Source organism: Eumetopias jubatus, unplaced genomic scaffold (genome assembly GCF_037043125.1).
Source record: "Eumetopias jubatus isolate StellerSeaLion01/CBP00866 unplaced genomic scaffold, mEumJub1_p1.0 scaffold_7, whole genome shotgun sequence".
Lineage (NCBI taxonomy): Eukaryota > Metazoa > Chordata > Mammalia > Carnivora > Otariidae > Eumetopias > Eumetopias jubatus.
Window position 1 is genome coordinate 111,307,027 of NW_028274813.1, and position 18,188 is coordinate 111,325,214.

The window sequence follows — 18,188 nt, forward strand, 5'->3', positions numbered from 1 at the left end:
GTTATTTCCATTCTCATTCAGATCAAAATAGCTTCAAGTTGCCCTTATAAATTCTTCTTTAACTCATGAGTTATTTACACATGTGGTTTATTTTCAAAATATCTGAGTATTTCTCAAGGGGCACGTGGCTGGCTCAGTCAGAAGAGCAAGCAACTTTTTTTTTTAAGATTTTATTTATTTACTTGAGTGAGAGAGAATGAGAGATAGAGAGCACGAGAGGGAAGAGGGTCAGAGGGAGAAGCAGACTCCCCGCTGAGCAGGGAGCCCGATGTGGGACTCAATCCCGGGACTCCAGGATCATGACCTGAGCCGAAGACAGTCGCTTAACCAACTGAGCCACCAGGCACCCGAGCAAGCAACTCTTAATGGGTTGTAAGTTCAAGCAATATTGGGTGTAGAGATTACTTAAAAAAAAAAAAAAAAAAAAACTGGAGGATTTCTCAGATATCTTTCTGTTACTGATTTCTATTTTATTCCATTTGGGTCAGACTTAAATTCCATTTGGATTCTACAATGGAATTCCATTAATTGCATTTGGTCAGATTAAATTTTCAATCATTTGTGGGACCATACTGAGGCCTGAGGTCAGGGACATTAAGGCAGGCATTGTCAGCAAGGTGAGAGTATTAAGTTATATCAAGCCCACAGCATTTCTCTGACAATTGCTGATCCTTCATCTTCTTCATAAACATGTCCTGAGTGTAGACTGAAGGTCAAAAGTATGGGTTCAAATTCAAGTGAGATTCTTCTCTTCCACCCTCTCTTCCTCCTACTATTTTATTCCTTTTCCTTACCAGGGCTCTTGACCTTTGCAGAAGTGGGACTGAAGGTCATGCTTCCAAGAACCCCAATTTCTCCCCTCCCCTCTCCTCTAATTTCCTCCCGACCAAATCTCAGAGAACAGTCACTACAGAGAGAAGGTGGGAGCAACAGAAATGAAAAGGAAGAACCACAATATCTTTTATGTCTTAATCGTAAAGGTCACACACTGTCACTTCTGCCATATTCCATTTGTTAGAAGTGAGTCATTAAGTACAGCATATGCCTCTTTAAGAGAGGAGTATCAAAGAATTTGTGGACACAATTTATACCACCAGAACAATCTCATAGTTTTTACTCTAAATAGTCATATATCTTTTTAAAAGTTTTTAAGAGAAGGAAAAGAAATATGTATTGTCATTTATTTTTATACATAGTTATTATTTCTATGATAATAGAAATAATTAATGAATCAGCAAACTAAGCCCCTGGGCCAAATCAAACCCACGGCCTGTTTTTGTATGGCTTGAACACAAAGAATGGCTTTTACATCTTTTAAATGGTTGAGGGGGAAAAAAAAATCAATGGAAGAATGTTTTTGTGACATGTGAAAATTATATGAAATTTAAATTTCAGTGTCCGTTATAAAGTTTTATTGGAACACAGCCATGCTTATTTATTTATGTATTGTCTATGGCTCTTTTCACAGAACTGAGATGTTTCAACAGAGACCATAAGACCCACAAAGCCTAAAATATTTAATATCTGGCCTTTTGCAGAAAAATATACCAACACTTACCATTCATCCAAGTTACCATCTGATGGTAACTTTAGCCTTTAGCTAAAAGAACTTCCATTATCAGGATGCCTGGGTGGCTCAGTTGGTTAAGCATCTGAATCTTGATTTCGGCTCAGGTCCTGATCTCAGGGTCATGAGACTGAGCCCCATGTTGGGCTCAGTGCTGAGTGTGGAGCCTGCTTAAGAGTCTCTCTCTCTCTCTCTCCCTCTGCCCCTCCCCCCCACTGCTCACACACCTTCTCTCTGTCTAAAATTAAATAAATAAAAAAATAAAGTTGAACTTTCTGATTAAAAAAAAATTTCCATTATCATTTCTTGTAGAATATATATTATGGTGACAAATTCAAATTCCTCTTATCTGAAAACACCTTTATCTCAGGTTCATTTTTTTTTAAGATTTTATTTATTTATTTGAGAGAGAGAATGAGATAGAGAGAGAGAGCATGAGAGGGGGAAGGGTCAGAGGGAGAAGCAGACTCCCTGCTGAGCAGGGAACCCAATGCAGGACTCCATCCTGGGACTCCAGGATCATGACCTGAGCCGAAGGCAGTCGCTTAACCAACTGAGCCACCCAGGCGCCCCTCAGGTTCATTTTTAAAGAATATTTTGCTAATAGTTAGACGGTGGAAAATACACTGTAGCAACACTAAATTATTACATTTTTCTGAAAACTGTTGATTTTTCTTCTAACAGGTAGTTAACTCGTCTAGAGCCAAACTAAAAATATAGAAATTTTGCCTGAGGGGCGCCTGGGTGGCTCAGTCGTTAAGCGTCTGCCTTTGGCTCAGGTCATGATCCCAGCGTCCTGAGATCGAGCCCCACATCAGGCTCCCTGCTCGGCGGGAAGCCTGCTTCTCCCTCTCCCACTCCCCCTGTTTGTGTTCCCTCTCTCACTGTGTTTCTGTCAAATAAATAAAATCTTAAAAAAAAAAAAAAAAGAAATTTTGCCTGAAAGTTGGGTTTTGTTGGGGGAGGGGGTTTGGTTTGATTGGGGGGGCAATATTTTAATATGATTTTTGGGTATCTTTGTCTCCACTGCTTTAATAAGTCAGGTGTTAATCATATCATTATCCCCTTGTATTTAATGTGCCATATTTTCTCTTAGCTGCTTTCAAGATTTTCTCTTTATCTTTGACATTTGGCAAATAATGTGCCTAATAATGGTTTTCTTTTTTATTTATTCTACTTGGAAGTCACTAAACTTCTTGGATCTCTAAGTCAGTTGTTTTTTTTTTTTTTAACCAAACATGAAACGTTTTTGCCACTATTGCTTCAAATATTTCCCTATCTCTTTCTCTCTCCCCTCTACTTATGGGACTAAGATAGCAAGACTTCAGCTTTTCTCCCACGGAGCTATGGAGCCCTCTGTCAAAAAAGCAGCAAACTTGCAAATCTCACCTATTGCAGTTGTAGCTTTCAAAGGTCATCTCCTATTTGGTTTGCATTGCTTTGTTGACCAGCTTCCCTTAGTACTCACAGCTGTCACCCAGGTATGGTTGGCAGAATTTATACTCTAACATGGGGTTTTAGCCCTCTGGCAGCTTACTCATCAGTTCCAGGATTTTCCTCCTAAATTCCAAGTTGTTTTGCCAATCTTTAACTTTGTTCTCTGATACCTCAAGTCAGTATGGTTGTAGTCTGCTGTCTCTGGGGCTATGAGAGTTGGGGAGCACCTTGTTTAAAAAGCCACAGATTCACAATTCTTATCCACTACTTAACTTACTTCAAAGAATAAACTCTCCTCTGGTTTCTGCTTCTTTTTGGTCTTTCAGTGTTTTTTTTGTGTTTGTGGTTTTTTGTGTGTTTTTTGTTTTGTCTTTTTCCAGTGCTTTCAAATCATTTTGTTATTTTTAAATTTTCTCCAGGTTTTATCATTGTTACCTGTGGAAGGGTTCATTCACCTTGCCAATTATTCATTACCTAAAGCTGGTAGTCCCCTGTTTTTTTAAAAACTGTCTCCTAGACTTGAATTTGTAATTTTATATATTATAAAATTTTAATTACTGGTAGTACTATAATAGAAAATGGAATAAACTACTTAAAATAATGGAAAAGCTCCAACTTCCATAAATTTGCATGTACATATAAATATATAATTTCCTCATGCAGCCTGTGCTGTACATGGTGCCCTCCTATTCTGAACCCATATCTACTAAGCTGGAATGCACTGAGGGTCATGAAAATCAACAAAACAAATAAACTACTTGCAACTATTTAAAAGTTGAAAACAATTAATTTAAACTCCCAAAAAAGATTTGTAGGCTGTTTTAAATAATGTTCCATGGATTAAAAGATTTAGAAAAGGATAGGTAATTGAAATGAAGACTTATTGTATACCTTTTAGAAACAACAGTAATAATTAATAGTAACACTTAAGGATGGTCTTTTTAAAATGAAATACTTACCGTTGTTCTTTCTAAAATGAGAAAACATTTTTAATAGTATTTTTCAAAATGCATTACACATTTTCTTATACCAAAACTGCCAAAGAAGAACTGAAGAACCCACGACATTGCTTTTAGAAATTCTACTTACATTCTCCTTTCACTGATAACTGGATTCTAAAATTTCATGAAATTTCAATCACAAACTGAAATTAACAAAGTAAATCTGTGGTGATTTGTAAAAAGCTCAGAATATGTAAGTAATTTGAGTCCATTATATGCAAATTGCTGAGTTAGGCTTTGAGTATTCTACAGGATCTCTTTATTCTCACTATAGCAATAGCCAAATAACTATAATCCCACAATAGGCAAAAGAATCCATTTTCATTCAGAATGAGTATAACAAATAGAAAGGAGGAAATGGAGACCAAGGGCATCTTTTCACACCAATTTTATAAAAAAAAAAAGAAAAAAATAAAAAAAGAATATCCACCATGATTCTCATTCTTCCTTAAGCCAAAACATTAATGTGGTGACTTTGCTCTAAACCAGACCCAGAAAGGTCTGATAGAACTGCAATCAAACAAAATGGATCAAATAATGATACACAAAAGCAACACTGCTGATGTTGAAATTCAAGCATAAGCAAGCATAAAAATCAGCCAAAACAGAAAGGGGCAGAGGAAACTTTTGGCAGTATTGGGTATGGTAATTAACTAGACTGTGCTAATGATTTCGCAAGTGCATATATATGTCAAAACTTACCAAACTCTATGCTTTTGCATGCAATTTTACCTCAATTAGGTTTCAATAAAGCTTTTTTAAAAAATTAGCAGGAAAAAAATCATTACTCATTTTTAACCATCATTCAGCTACTTTAAAGACAAAACTGAAAACCAATTCAGATTCTAAAACCAAGTATAATTAACAACTCAAGGATCACAGGCAAATACTCATTCAAATTCAAAGAAGAGGTGTATCAACTTTTTCAAAAGAAAGAAGAAAGAAAGTCTCAATCAATGGAAGTATCCTGAGACTGGTCAAAGGATTATGGAGGTCACATTGCCTATGCAATTTATGTCCCACCCCGGTGCAGAATGCTCCTGGTTTCCATTTCCAAACAGATATGTGATGACACAGAGTTTATCAGGATTTGCAGCCTTACTGTACTTCTCTTCCTTGCACCTCTGCAGAATCTCTAAGCTCCTCTGGTGGACTGGGTGTTGGAGAAAGCTAAAACTATCCATACTTTTCAAAACTGCACATGGCGCTGTATCATCATGTCCTTAGGAAGCAAAAGAAAAACAAAAAATGGAGAAAAGAAAAAGATATTATATAAGCCCAAACCAATAGAGAATCAAGGACAATGCTGCCAACTATCTTAAGAATATATAAAAATGTATCAAGTAATATGGGTTAAATGTGAATAAATTTTCTAAATTGATTTGAGGAAATTACACAAAAATAAAAGGAAAATATAAAAGTCTTTTTTAGGTATTCCAAGTATCCCTTTCAGTACTGAAAGTGTTGAGTTAATATTATACTAAAAAATTCTAATTTAAAATATATGGGAAATTTCAAAACAATTTATGTTTTTTTTTAACAGACCCATTTTTATCAGGTCTGAAAAATAATTAGCATATAGTTGGCAACAATGCAAGGAACAATGATGGAACCTCAAAGAGAAATACGCCCAAAACAATTTGCCAAAAGTTAAATAATTCCCTCACAAATTTTGCAATTAACCACACTTGTAGGAACTCCAACAAGTGTGTCAATGTTTAAAGAGCAAGAAGAAAAGCACCATAGAGCAGGAAAACCCAGCAGCACTTTGGTATTTATAAATCTGAAAAGAAAGTTGGAAAATGTACCTCACCACCACTTAGTCAAGTGAGACAGAATCAACTACTTGTTGGAAAGGGAAGAGAGCATGTTCAAGTAAGGACCAGAGCCCCAAATTAGTGCTACTGAAACAGTGAGTCACTCTAACAATAGAGGGGATTGGGGGGAGTACCATTAATATTAGCAACAGATGGATTTAAGAGAGAATAGGCATCTCCAGGTTGGGGTGGGGAGGGTGTTGACTATCATTTACTCAAAGAACATCTCTAGAGTTAGGACATTTAGTTCAAATTGGTGTAGGTTTGCCTTTTAAAAAACAAAAGGGAACAGTTTAACAATAGATAGAGACAAAGTAAGCAAGACAATGAATAAAGTTTCATTAGTGCATATTTACTGTATAATTAGGAATGAGATACTATCTATGAACAGTTCTCAATGCAGAATCATTTAAAAAGTTAAATAGAGGCAGAGTAGTTCAAAGAGGTTTGCAAAGCAGAGTTTAACTATAATTATAAATAGCAGGTTTTTAAAAATAAAATAGATTTGAAAATTATTTTCATATCCAATATTGAAAAAGTAAATTAATAAAACACTATCTCATTCATCCAAGGTGGAGAGCCCATAGCTGCAAATGTTCAATGTTTCAAAAAGAGACAAATATCAAGTTACCCATCATTTCTTAGTTGAAGACTACCTCAGTAAAAATATTCTATGCCCATTATCAATAATTCTCCCCACCACTTTTGATAGGCTGCTTGAAGAAAGAACGCTTAGGCTCAGACTAGCCTACATACTTGGTTAGTTGGTGGTGCTGGAAGGTAGATATCAGTTGAGGGGGACCATTTGAGGGGAAAAAAAAAATGCCTGTAAAGTTCTATTTATACTCTAACCAAACTGTAATTTTAAAAAGTTATCACTAGACTTTCAGGCTATCTTGATAATCTGCCAGTTAGAAATAATTTTAAGGAGATTATGGTATTAAAGTGTTTTATGTAAGAGTTCAGGATATTAAATATACTAAATTAGTAAGCAGTTTGAAGAAATCACTTGACATTACTACAGCCACTGCACTCTTTTATCTAATAAATTGTGGCAATGATGTCTGGATATGGTAATTTTGTATTTGTGACTGTTTTATGTCTCACCATCACACCTATCTTTTTTTTAATTTCTTTCATTCTGCTTTCTACGCCTTCTTTTAACTCTTTATTATTTTAGACTAAAATATTATTTCCAAACCTTAAGTTGATCTTCCTCTCATTTGCTTAACAATGCCCTGTTAAGGGGGTTAGGTTTCCTAGGATGGTTTATAAGTACATTTTCAGGGACAGTTATTGTCCAAGGAGTCTCATAAACTCTTAAAACATGTTTATGTAGTGTTGGTTTATGCTAGTTCCTGGTCTAGTTTTGTTAATTTCTTACCTTGAGATTATGCACCAAAATACAACATAAATTCAGACCCCATATGTATGCATGGTAAACATATGGGGCACTGATTTTTTTAAAGGCAGTTTAAGAAAAACCTTATCTAAGGCCTAACACAGATTGCTAAGGTCCTTTTTATTTCTCTGTTCAAGGCCAATGGACAGAATTTTTCAATCATCTTTTCAGTGACAGAAAAGTCCAAGCTCTTTGAAGATACTACACCACATAACGGAACTCAATCCTAGTTGATCATTCAAACCTGAAGCCATGTCTCTGATCCTAAAGCAGTTTCTGTAATGCCAGCTTCCAGGCCTCATGGCCATTAAAGGTATACCTCAAACACAGTAACCCACCAATCTCAAGTATAAATTTGATGAGCTTAAAAAATATTTACATCCATGTAATCCTCAGTCAAGATATAGAACATTTCCATTATCTCAGCAAGTTATTTCATCCCCTTCCTATCAATACCACCCTTGCCTTTGCAGAAGCAATCAAGTTATGATTTCTATCACTATACATTATTTTGCCTGTTCTTAAACTAAATGAAAGCATGCACTATGTATCCTTTCATGTCTGGCTTTTTTGCTCAGTATTTTTTTGTGACTCATATGATACTCATTATGAGAATCAGTAATTTGTTCTTTTTTACTGCAGAGTAATGTTACATGGTAGGAATGTATCACAACTTAGTTATCTTTTCTTCCACTGATAGATTTGTGGGTGTTTCCAACTGGGGGCTATTAAGAATAGACACTATGAACATTCTTTTTTTGTGTTTTATGTATAATAGTTCCATTGAAATATAAACCATATACTATACAATTCACCTATTAAAGTGTACAATTCAATGGTTTTTAATGTAATTCCCAAAGCTGTTGCTTTGGGAATCAATTTTAGAATACCTTCAATATACCCAAAAGAAACCCTATCCTTTTTTAATTATCCTTTCCCTCATCATCTCCCAGCTTGCCTACCCCAGGCCTAGGCAAAAACTCATCTACATACTACCTCTACAGATTTGCCTATTCTAGACATTTCATAAATGCAATCATACGTTTGTTATTTGTGATACATGCTTAATGTGGCCTTTTGTGTAATTTCTTTCAGTTAACAAAATGCTTCCAAGGTTCACCCATGTTGTAGCACGTACTAATACTTCATTCCTTTATACGGCAAAATTACATTCCACTGTATGAGTATACCACATTTTGCTTATCCATTCAATAGCTGAGGGACATTTAGGTTGTTTCCACCTTTTGGCTTTCAGGAATAATGTTACTAGGAACACTGTGTACAAGTTTTTGTTCAAACACACGTTTTCGATTCTTTTGGGCATCCACTGAAGAGCAGGGGCTGTTTCACCAAGTGGCTACATGTCCACCAGTAGCATACGAGGCTTCCAGTTTCTCCACATCTTAACCAACATCTATTATTACCTGTCTTTTTTATCATAGCCATCCTAGTAGATGTGAAGTGGTATCCACTGTGGTTTCCATATGCATTTCCCTGATAACAAAGGGTGTTGAACATCTCTTCACGTGTTTGACTATGCATTTTTTTTTAAATGTCTTTTAAGAACCTTTGCCCATTTTTTGACTGGGTTACTAGTTTTTTATTATTGAGTTGTAAGAGTTCTGTATATATTCTACATACCAATTCTTGATCATGATTTACAAACATTTTCTCTTATTCCATAAGTTGTCATTTCACTTAATATTGTCCTTTGGGGACAACATTCATCCATTTCTCCTTTGGTTGTTTATGCTGTAGGTGTCCTATTGAAGAATCCATTGCCTAATATAAAATGGAAAGTGTCGGTCCTCCAACTTTGTTCTTACATTTTTGGATCCCTTTACCTATCAACTTTAGAATTAGCTTGTCAACTTCTGCATAAAGGTAGCTGAGGTTTTGACAAGGACTATGTTGAATCTGTAGGTCAAGTACTAACATCTTAAGCCTTCCAATGCATGAACATAGGATATCTTTCCATTTATTTAGGTATTTTTCAAGTTTTTTTCAACAGTGTTTTACAGCTTTCTGTGAACAAGTCTTGCACTTCTTTTGCTAAATTAATAAATATTTTACATTTGTTGGTGCTCTTGGAGCACTAACTTAATTTTGTTTTCATGTTGTTCACTGCTAGTATGTAAAAATACAACTAATTTTGCATACTCATCTTGTATTCTGCAACCCTGATGACCTCATTTATTACCTCTAATAGATTTTTGTCTGGGTTCCTTAGGATATTCTATACATAATATGTCACCTGCAAACAAAATGGTTTCTTCTTTTCCAATACAGATGTCTTTTCTTTTTGTTGCCTAATTGCTCTTACCAGAACTTCCAGGAATGTTAAAAAGGCGAAAGCAATGACACTGGGGAGGGTATGTGCTATGGTGAGTGCTGTGAATTGTGTAAGACTGTTGAATCACAGAACTGTACCTCTGAAACAAATAATACATTATATGTTAAAAAAAAAAAAAAGAAGATAATAGGAAGGGAAAAATGAAGGGGGGGAATCGGAGGGGAAGACAAACCATGAGAGATTATGGACTCTGAGAAACAAACTGAGGGTTCTGGAGGGGAGGGGGTGGGGGGATGGGGTAGCCTGGTGATGGGTATTAAAGAGGGCACGTACTGAATGGAGCACTGGATGTTATACGCAAACAATGAATCATGGAACACTACATCAAAAACTAATGATGTATGTATGGTGATTAACATAATAAAATTACATTTTAAAAAAAGGCGAAAGCAGACACCCTTATCTTGTTTCTGATCTTGGGGGAAAAGCATTTGTCATTCACCATCAAGTATGATGTAAGCTTTTGGTTTTTCACAGATCCTCTTTCTAGAATGAGGAAGTCCCCTTCTATTCCCAGTTTGTTCATTGTTTTTATAATTAAAAAATTGAAAAGGTGTTAGCTTTCATTAAGTGATTTTCTTTATGAGGTGATCATGTGATTTTTTTTATTACAGTGATTTGACTTTTTTAAGTTAAAACAATCTTCATTCCTGGGTAAATTCTACTAGATTGTATACATAATTCTTTTTACATATTGCTGGATTTGGTTTGCTAGTAATTTGTTGAGGGTTTTTGTTGGGGGTTATTGGTTTGTAGTTTTCATTTTTGTGATGTCTTGTCTGATATCCAGGTAATATAGGCCTCACAGAATGAGAATTAAAGTATTCCCTTATCTTAATTCTTTGGAAGAGTTTATAAAGTTTTCATTTTAATTCTTCTTTAAGTTTTTGATAGGATTCATCCGTGAATTCACTGTTCCTTGGCTTTGCTTTGTGGAAGCTTTTTTTTTTGTTACTAATTCAGTCTCTTTTGTTACAGGCCTATTCACATTTTCTATTTCTTCTGGAGTCAGTGTTGGTTGTTTGCATCTTTCTAGGAATTTGTCCATTTCAACTAGCTTCTAATTTGTTGCCATACAAGTATTATAATCCTTTTTATTTCAATCAGATCAGTAGCAACATCCCCCATTCATTCCAAAAACTAGTAATTTGAGTCTTCTCCTTTTCTTGATCAGTCTACCTCAAGGTTTATCAATTTCATTTATTTTTTCAAAGAACCTACCTTTGGTTTTATTTGTTTACTTTATTGACTTCTATTCTCTATTTGATCCACTCTTTACTAAATCCTTCCTATTCCTTGCTTTGGGTTTATTTTGCTCTTTTTTTTTTTTTCTTAAAGTCTTAAGGTAACGCATTAGGTTACTGATTTGAGATCTTTCTTCTTTTTTAATAGAGCTATTTGAAGCTATAAATTTCCCTCTAAGCATTGTTTCAGCTGCATCCCATCAAGTTTTGGTCAGTATATTTTCTTCCATTCATCTCAAAACTGTTTTCTAATTTCCCTTGTGATTTCTTCCTTGATCCGCTGGTAAAGAAAAAGTGTGCTGTTGGGGCACCTGTTCCTCAGTCGGTTAAAGCATCTGCTTTCAGCTCAGGTTATAATCCCAGGGCCCAGGGCCCTCCCCGCTCCCCTTACTTGTGCTCTATCTCTGTGTCAAATTAATAAAATCTTTTTTAAAAAACAGTGTGTTGTTGAGTTTCCATATATGTCTTATTATGTATTATTTTTGTTCCTCTATTCTTTCATTACTTTCTTCTCTTGTATTAAACAGATGTTTTCCAGTATATCTTACTTTTTTGTCATTTACGTTACCATATTATTTTTTAGTTATTTCCTTAACAAATGCCAAGGGAATTATAATTTGCATATTACAATCAAGTCTGGATTTAAAATTAACTTAATTCCAACAGTATATAAAAATGTTTCTCTTAAATAGCTCCATTCTCTTCCTCTTCCTTTATGCTGTTACTGTCATACAAATTACACCCTTAAAATGTCATGCCTATCAACGGAGATTTATAATTATTGCTTTGTATGGTTGTCTTTTAAATCAAATTGGAGATAAAAGGTTACAAAATGTAAAAAAATATATTCATACTATATTTTATACTAGCTGCCTTTAATGGCGCTCTATTGTTTCATGTGCTTTCAAGTTACTATCTAGTTTCCTTTCATTTCAGCCAGAACTCACTGAAGTATTTCTTGTGGGGCAGATCTGATAGTAATACTAGCTCAGGATTTGTTTATCCACAAATGTCTTAATTTCACCATCACTCTGGAGAGCAGTTTTGAATACAGAATTATTTATTTTAATTTAAATTCAATTAATTAACATATAGTATTATTTCAGAGGCAGAGTTCAGTGATTCATCAGTCTTATATAATACCCAGTTCTCATTACATCATGTGCCTTCCTTAATGTCCATCACCCAGTTACCCAACCAGCCCACCACCTCCCCTCTAGCAACCTGTTTCCTATGATCTCTTCTGGTTTGTCTCCCTCTCTGATTTTGTCTTGTTTCATTCTTCTCTCCCTTCCCCTATGATCCTCTGTTTTGTTTCTCAAATTCCACATATGAGTGAGATCAAATGATAATTGTCTTTCTCTGATTGACTTATTTCGCTTAGCATAATACCCTCTAGTTCATCCACATTGTTGCAAATGGCAAGATTTCAATTTTTTGATGGTTGAGTAGTATTCCATTGCATATATATACATCTTTATCCATTCATCTGTCAATGGACATCTGGGCTCTTTCCATAATTTGGTTATTGTGGACATTGCTGCTATAAACATCGGTTTATATCTGAAGGTGCCCCTTCAGATCACTACATTTGTATCTTTGGGGTAAATACCTCATAGTGCAATTGCTGGGTCGTAGGATAACTCTATTTTCAACTTTTTGAGAAACCTCCACATTGTTTTCCAGAGTGGGTTAACCAGCTTGCATTCCCACCAACAGTGTAAGAGGGTTCCCCTTTCTCCATGTCCTTGACAACATCTGTCATTTCCTGACTTGTTGATTTCAGCCATTCTGACTGGTGTGAGTTGGTATCTCATTGATGTTTTGATTTGTGAATACAGAATTCTTGATTGACTTTCTCTTTTTTCTTTCAGCACTTTGAATATGTCAAGTAGTGCCCTTTAGCCTCAATGGTTCCTGATGATGAATCAACTGTCAATCTTGCTGAGGACACTTTGTACATGAATTACTTCTCTCCTGATTCTTTCAATATTTTCTATATCAGGACAATTTAATTATGATGTATCTAAGTTTAGATCACTTGTACGTTGTTGAACTTCTTGGGTATATAGTCTTCTCATCAAATTTGAAGAGTTTTTGGCCATTATTTCTTGAAATATTCTTATTACCCCTTTCTCTGTCCTAAACTGCCAGAAATTGGGGTACTTTATTGTGTCCCACAGGTCTAAATGCTCTGTTCATTCTTATTCATTCTTTTTTCTTTCTGTTCCTTAGAATGGATAATCTCAACTGATCTGTAGTCAAGTTCACTGATTCTGGCCTCTGCCTGTTCAAATCTGTTGCTGAACTCTTCTAGTGAATTTCTCATGCATATATAAATTAATATTCTGTATTTGGTGAGACATTGTTCTCATACTTTCTTTTAGTTCTTCAGATATGGTTGTCTTTGGACATATTTAAAATAGCTTAAGGACTTTAATAAATCCAAGGTCTGGCTCTCCTCAGCAATACTTTCTATTGATTCCTTTTTTCACATATACAGGTCATATTTTTTTGCATGTTTCATAATTTTGTGTAGAACACCAGATATTTTTAAAAATTTAAAATGGCAACTCTCGAAATCAGATTCTCCCTTCTTCCCAGGATTTGCTGTTTCACATAATTGTTGCTACTGTTTAGGACTTTCCTGAACTAATTCTGTAAAGTCTGTTTGCTGACCAGACAAATCAATGCTATTTCTCGTTCTACATCCCAACCAGGCCAATATGTAGCTTCACTCACACTGCCTACTTATATAATTCCACTAAGAACACTGCATGGTTTCCTGATCACCATAATACGCAATTATAACAAATTTATTCTTAAATAGTTAAATTCAATTTTTATTTAAAAGCCTTAAATGGCATTGTGTCCCTCAATCTTGAAGTCTATAAAAAAACAGTCAAATAGATTTTAATTTGATATTATTTGCGCTTGGATGGCTTGATGAAGAAAAAGAATGTCAGGGAAGTCTATAAGAAAATCCAATATTTTTTAGTTTACTCTCAGGGTATTTATTAGCAATTTAGCTACGAGACACTAAAATTTTTTTATAAAGATACTCTCAAAGGAAGTGAAGATATATTGTACATCTGCGGTCTACACCTTCTTTCTTCCCTAAAGTATTATCTTTGAACTCTTATTCTAATTCAAAATCTGAACTTGACTACCTTCTGCCTTCCATATATCCCACTTCTACTTAAATAATCTCTAATTCCTATAGTTCATTTTCATTTTGTCTGCATACTATTTATGGTCATTTTAAAAGTTCTGAATCTACTATTTATCCATTTTCAGTTACTCTGTTAGTCTTCATTTTACAATGCTACAATGTTCTAATTTTATGGCACCCTTTTATCCTAAATCCATATAGAAAGAGCAAAAATGCTGAATACTGGCACTGACAGTAATATACTGCCATACAATTATTTCCTGTAACAAATCTGCTCAGTGCCTCAATATACAAATGAACTATAGTTTTTCTTTTTCTTGATAAAAAGTAAAATTTAAAAAGTTTATCCACTGAGACTTCTGGGTTGTTGGTAATATTCTACTTCTTAATCTAGGTGGTAGTTTCATGGTGTTTTCACTTTATGATAATTAACTGAGCTTTACCTTTTGGGGGGCACACTTTTCTGTATGCATGTTATAACCCAAAATAAAAGAGTATTCAAAAAGTTTATTATATGGATGCTCTGTGCTGGCCAGAAAGAAAAAATTAGATTACAAAACAAGAAGAATCCAGAAATGATCAAAGTAGAAATAATACAGTATCATTTTGTTGATCATTAATAACATTGTGTATCTTTGTACCAACTGATAATAATAAACACACAACCAGCTTTCACAAATAATATTTTAAATGCCAAAGGAACACAAAAACAATGTGATCTTTACAGAAAGCAATATTTTCAATAGTAAGTACAAGAAAAGTTTCTTCTCAGAGTCAGTTACATCTTAGCAGGGTACTTATCAATTTTTAAAATTTTCAAAATTGGTAAATCCATTGTAATAAATAATAATGTATCTTAAATTAAAGGAAAAAACTTTTCCTTAAAGCTTTTTACAGAGAACCTCTTAGAAATAATTTTGTAAAAAGTAAAGCAGGTTTAAGATATTCCTTTTAGGGCGCCTGTGTGGCTCAGATGGTTAAGCGTCTGCCTTCGGCTCGGGTCATGATCCCAGGGTCCTGGGATCGAGTCCCGCATCGGGCTCCCTGCTCCTTGGGAGCCTGCTTCTTCCTCTGCTTCTCTCTCTCTCTCTCTCTCTCCCTCTCTCTCTCCCTCTCTCTCTCCCTCTGTCTCTCATGAATAAATAAATAAAATCTTTAAAAAAAAAAGATATTCCTTTTATTTTCCAAAAAACTGTATTTCTCCCTATCTACAAAGGCCAGTTTGTATATATTATAATATGAAAAACAGAAGCTAAGTTCAATTAGCTTTTCCCTCTCATTTTAGAAATACAATCTCCCAAATACATGTATTCATTTGAAATATGTAAAAGCTGAACTTAAAAGTTGTACTGCTAGTGCACATGCCGAAATGCCATGTAAGTAAATCTGGGAGTCCTGAAAGTACAGATGTGTCCTAGCGTACTTCTACTGAAGCTTCTCTGGGCAGAACACTTTATTTTAAATGGCTACATATATATTAGTAAATCCTCACTATGCAGCAATTATCTGTCTAAGGCCAGAGCTACAGCAAGCAACGGTGTGGTTTCCATTAGATGACAAGTGCTTATGAAGATAAGATGCCTTCCTGCAGATTGTGAACTACAGTATTTCATGATTTAAGGGGAAGAGACACAAAAAAAGTATCCTGCTCCATTTGTTTCTAAATTTCAAAGTAAAATCCAATGAACTAAATTAAGGGTAGGGAAAAAAATTAACATTCACAAACAGATACATGTATTATCTGGCCTTACCCCACAATTTTGAATTTTGAAAAAAAACTGCTAATAGTCACAAAATCAGTCAAGAGAAGAAATGACACTTGACTGATTACTGAAGTCAGGTTATCTCCACTAGACTGCCGTACCTCCATCCCAATTTTTCTATCTCCTGATTTATGCTTCCACATTAAAGTATGTTTCATCTGCATAAAAACTATTACATAAGAAAATAAAGAAAGATATCAATGTTTAATTCTATATAAGTAAATGGTAAAGTATCATTTTGTTTAAAAATTTTACCAATGTCTTACTGTCTATGAAATATCAGGTGCTTCCCATACATTACTCCTCTCATTATTTATTAATAAAAACGTACCAACACACTGTGCTCGCTTCGGCAGCACATATACTAAAAAAAAAAATGTACCAACACATAAATACACACAAACACCATATATTCACTTAACTCAATCATATAAAGTACACTGGAACTAATCAGATCTGAAAATGATGTTAGGATATAGTAAGAAAACAGAAGAGAACAAATTATGTCTCTACTCCTTAAGAGAGGTAAAAAACTAAAAGACGAAGTATGGTAGAATACTAATATCTACTGCTTACCAGTTTTTCTCTGAATGTGTCTTTTCCCAGCTTCCCTGAAAGCAACCATGGCTCTGAAAAAAGCTCTGAGAACTGCCCATCGGAAAACAGCTACGGGATCAATTCCAATCATCCCAGAGATAAATGCATTCTTGCTACTTCTCAGAAGAGCTACAATGTCAGGGCGCATGTGATCTGTATTTTTTTCCCGGAAATCCTACATGAAAAAAGTACCAGTGTTATTTTTGAAAAAATTATTGAACCAAGAAGATAATGGGTGACATGTTTGAAAAGTGGCTTAACAAGGACTATAGAAGTGATTTCTGTTCTAGGTAGCTAACTGGACCAGATACCTTTTATAAAGTCCCAGCCAACCCAAAACTATTGAATTCTGTAATACATTTAAATGACAGTGAATGTTCCACAATTTTATTGCAACTTGTTAAAAAGAGAGCCTCTCTGAAGCCTCCGAAGAGCCTCTCTGGTCACATAAAATGACCAGACAGTTGAATAACAGAAAGGAGCCAGACAGGAGAAAACAAGGAACAGCGTTCCAAACAAAGAGAACACAACACCTACTACCTATAGGTGGTAGGACAAGTTAGGAGACAAGCAGTAAGACCAGGGGCTGGAACATTCTGGGCAAGGGTGAGAGTGGTGGAAGATTTGGCAAATAAATAAACTATGCAAGCCTGAGTTAGGAGTTTGTAGATTTTATTCAAGTATAAAGGAAAGCCAATGGAAGCTAAATGATGTTTTATAAATACCATGGATGCCACAGAGGGAATGAATTTATTGAAAGAATGGAGAAAGGGAGACTATTGCAATATTCCAAATAAAAGGTGAAGGTGATCTAGATTACGTTGGTGGTAACAGCATAAAGGGAAAATAATTATTATATTTGGGATACGTTTTGGAAGTAAGGCAAAGAATTTGCTGGTATATTAGAGCATGGTGAGAAAATGAGGGAATAAGGTTAACACCTATATTTTGGGTTTAAGGAACTAGGTAGAGGTACCATATTGATATGGAGAAATCCAGAGAAAAGAGAAGGTTTATGGATAGGAAATGAGATCAAGAGATCAGTTTTGTGCAAGTGAAATCTGAGATGGTGAGGATATCGATAGCAGCAAGTAACATTTATTGAAAGGTTAATATGCATGTGGCACTCTTCTAAGCATTTTACATGTGTTATCTCATTTAAGCTCATTTCATCCACCTAATAATTGCTTGAGACAGATATTATTATCATTATTCCTATTTTATACTTGAAGAAACTCAGTCACAGAGAGATTAACTATCTTGGCCCCTATCACACAGTAAGTAGAAAAGGGGTTCAAAGACAGCCACTCATCAGCACTATATTATATCTGCATACAGACATCAAGTAGGCAGATGAATATATGTGCCTATGAGTCCTACAGAGACTTCAGAAAATGTATGTATTACCTAAGGACTATAAATAGGCAGTACAAACCACCTGCCAATGGGGGATGGCAGGGATATAACAGAAGAAATGGGTTAAAATATCCCACAGAAAGAGGAGGAGAACAAAAAGTTTACACTTGTGGAAGAAGGTTCCAGACTGATATGTATAGTCTAGGCATTAGGCCGTAACCACACCCAGATAAAAGGATTAAAGCTTGGTAAGTAAATCACTCAGAGTTGGTGCAACTTCACAGAACAGCTCTAACTCAGAATTCTATGAGGAGCATGCCTAGTATGATGTTTTCCAGAAGGCAGTTTGTCGTCCTTTAGGGGTTTCCTTTCCTACTCTTTGTTCTCCTAAGAACAGGGGAAAAGGAGAAACAAGCCAGAAATCTTGGTCCTTGGCTTGTCCCTAAACACCCTTTCAGCAAAAGTATGTATTATAAAAG

General features: G+C 35.1%; 1 protein-coding gene across 6 annotated transcripts in view; it reads right to left on the minus strand.

The window, feature by feature from the left end:
* MYO9A (myosin IXA) overlaps positions 1–18,188 on the minus strand; it is a 291,397-nt gene that overhangs the window by 157,204 nt on the left and 116,005 nt on the right. For 5 of the 6 annotated variants that reach the window (XM_088024883.1, XM_028100037.1, XM_028100035.1 and 2 more), the window contains exons 14-15: positions 16,333–16,528; positions 5,108–5,227 (exon numbers count right to left, since the gene is read on the minus strand). In XM_088024883.1, coding sequence (XP_087881009.1) covers positions 5,108–5,227; positions 16,333–16,528 — 316 coding nt within the window. The remainder of the gene's footprint in view (positions 1–5,107; positions 5,228–16,332; positions 16,529–18,188) is intronic. The other variant, XM_028100036.1, reaches the window with a different exon arrangement.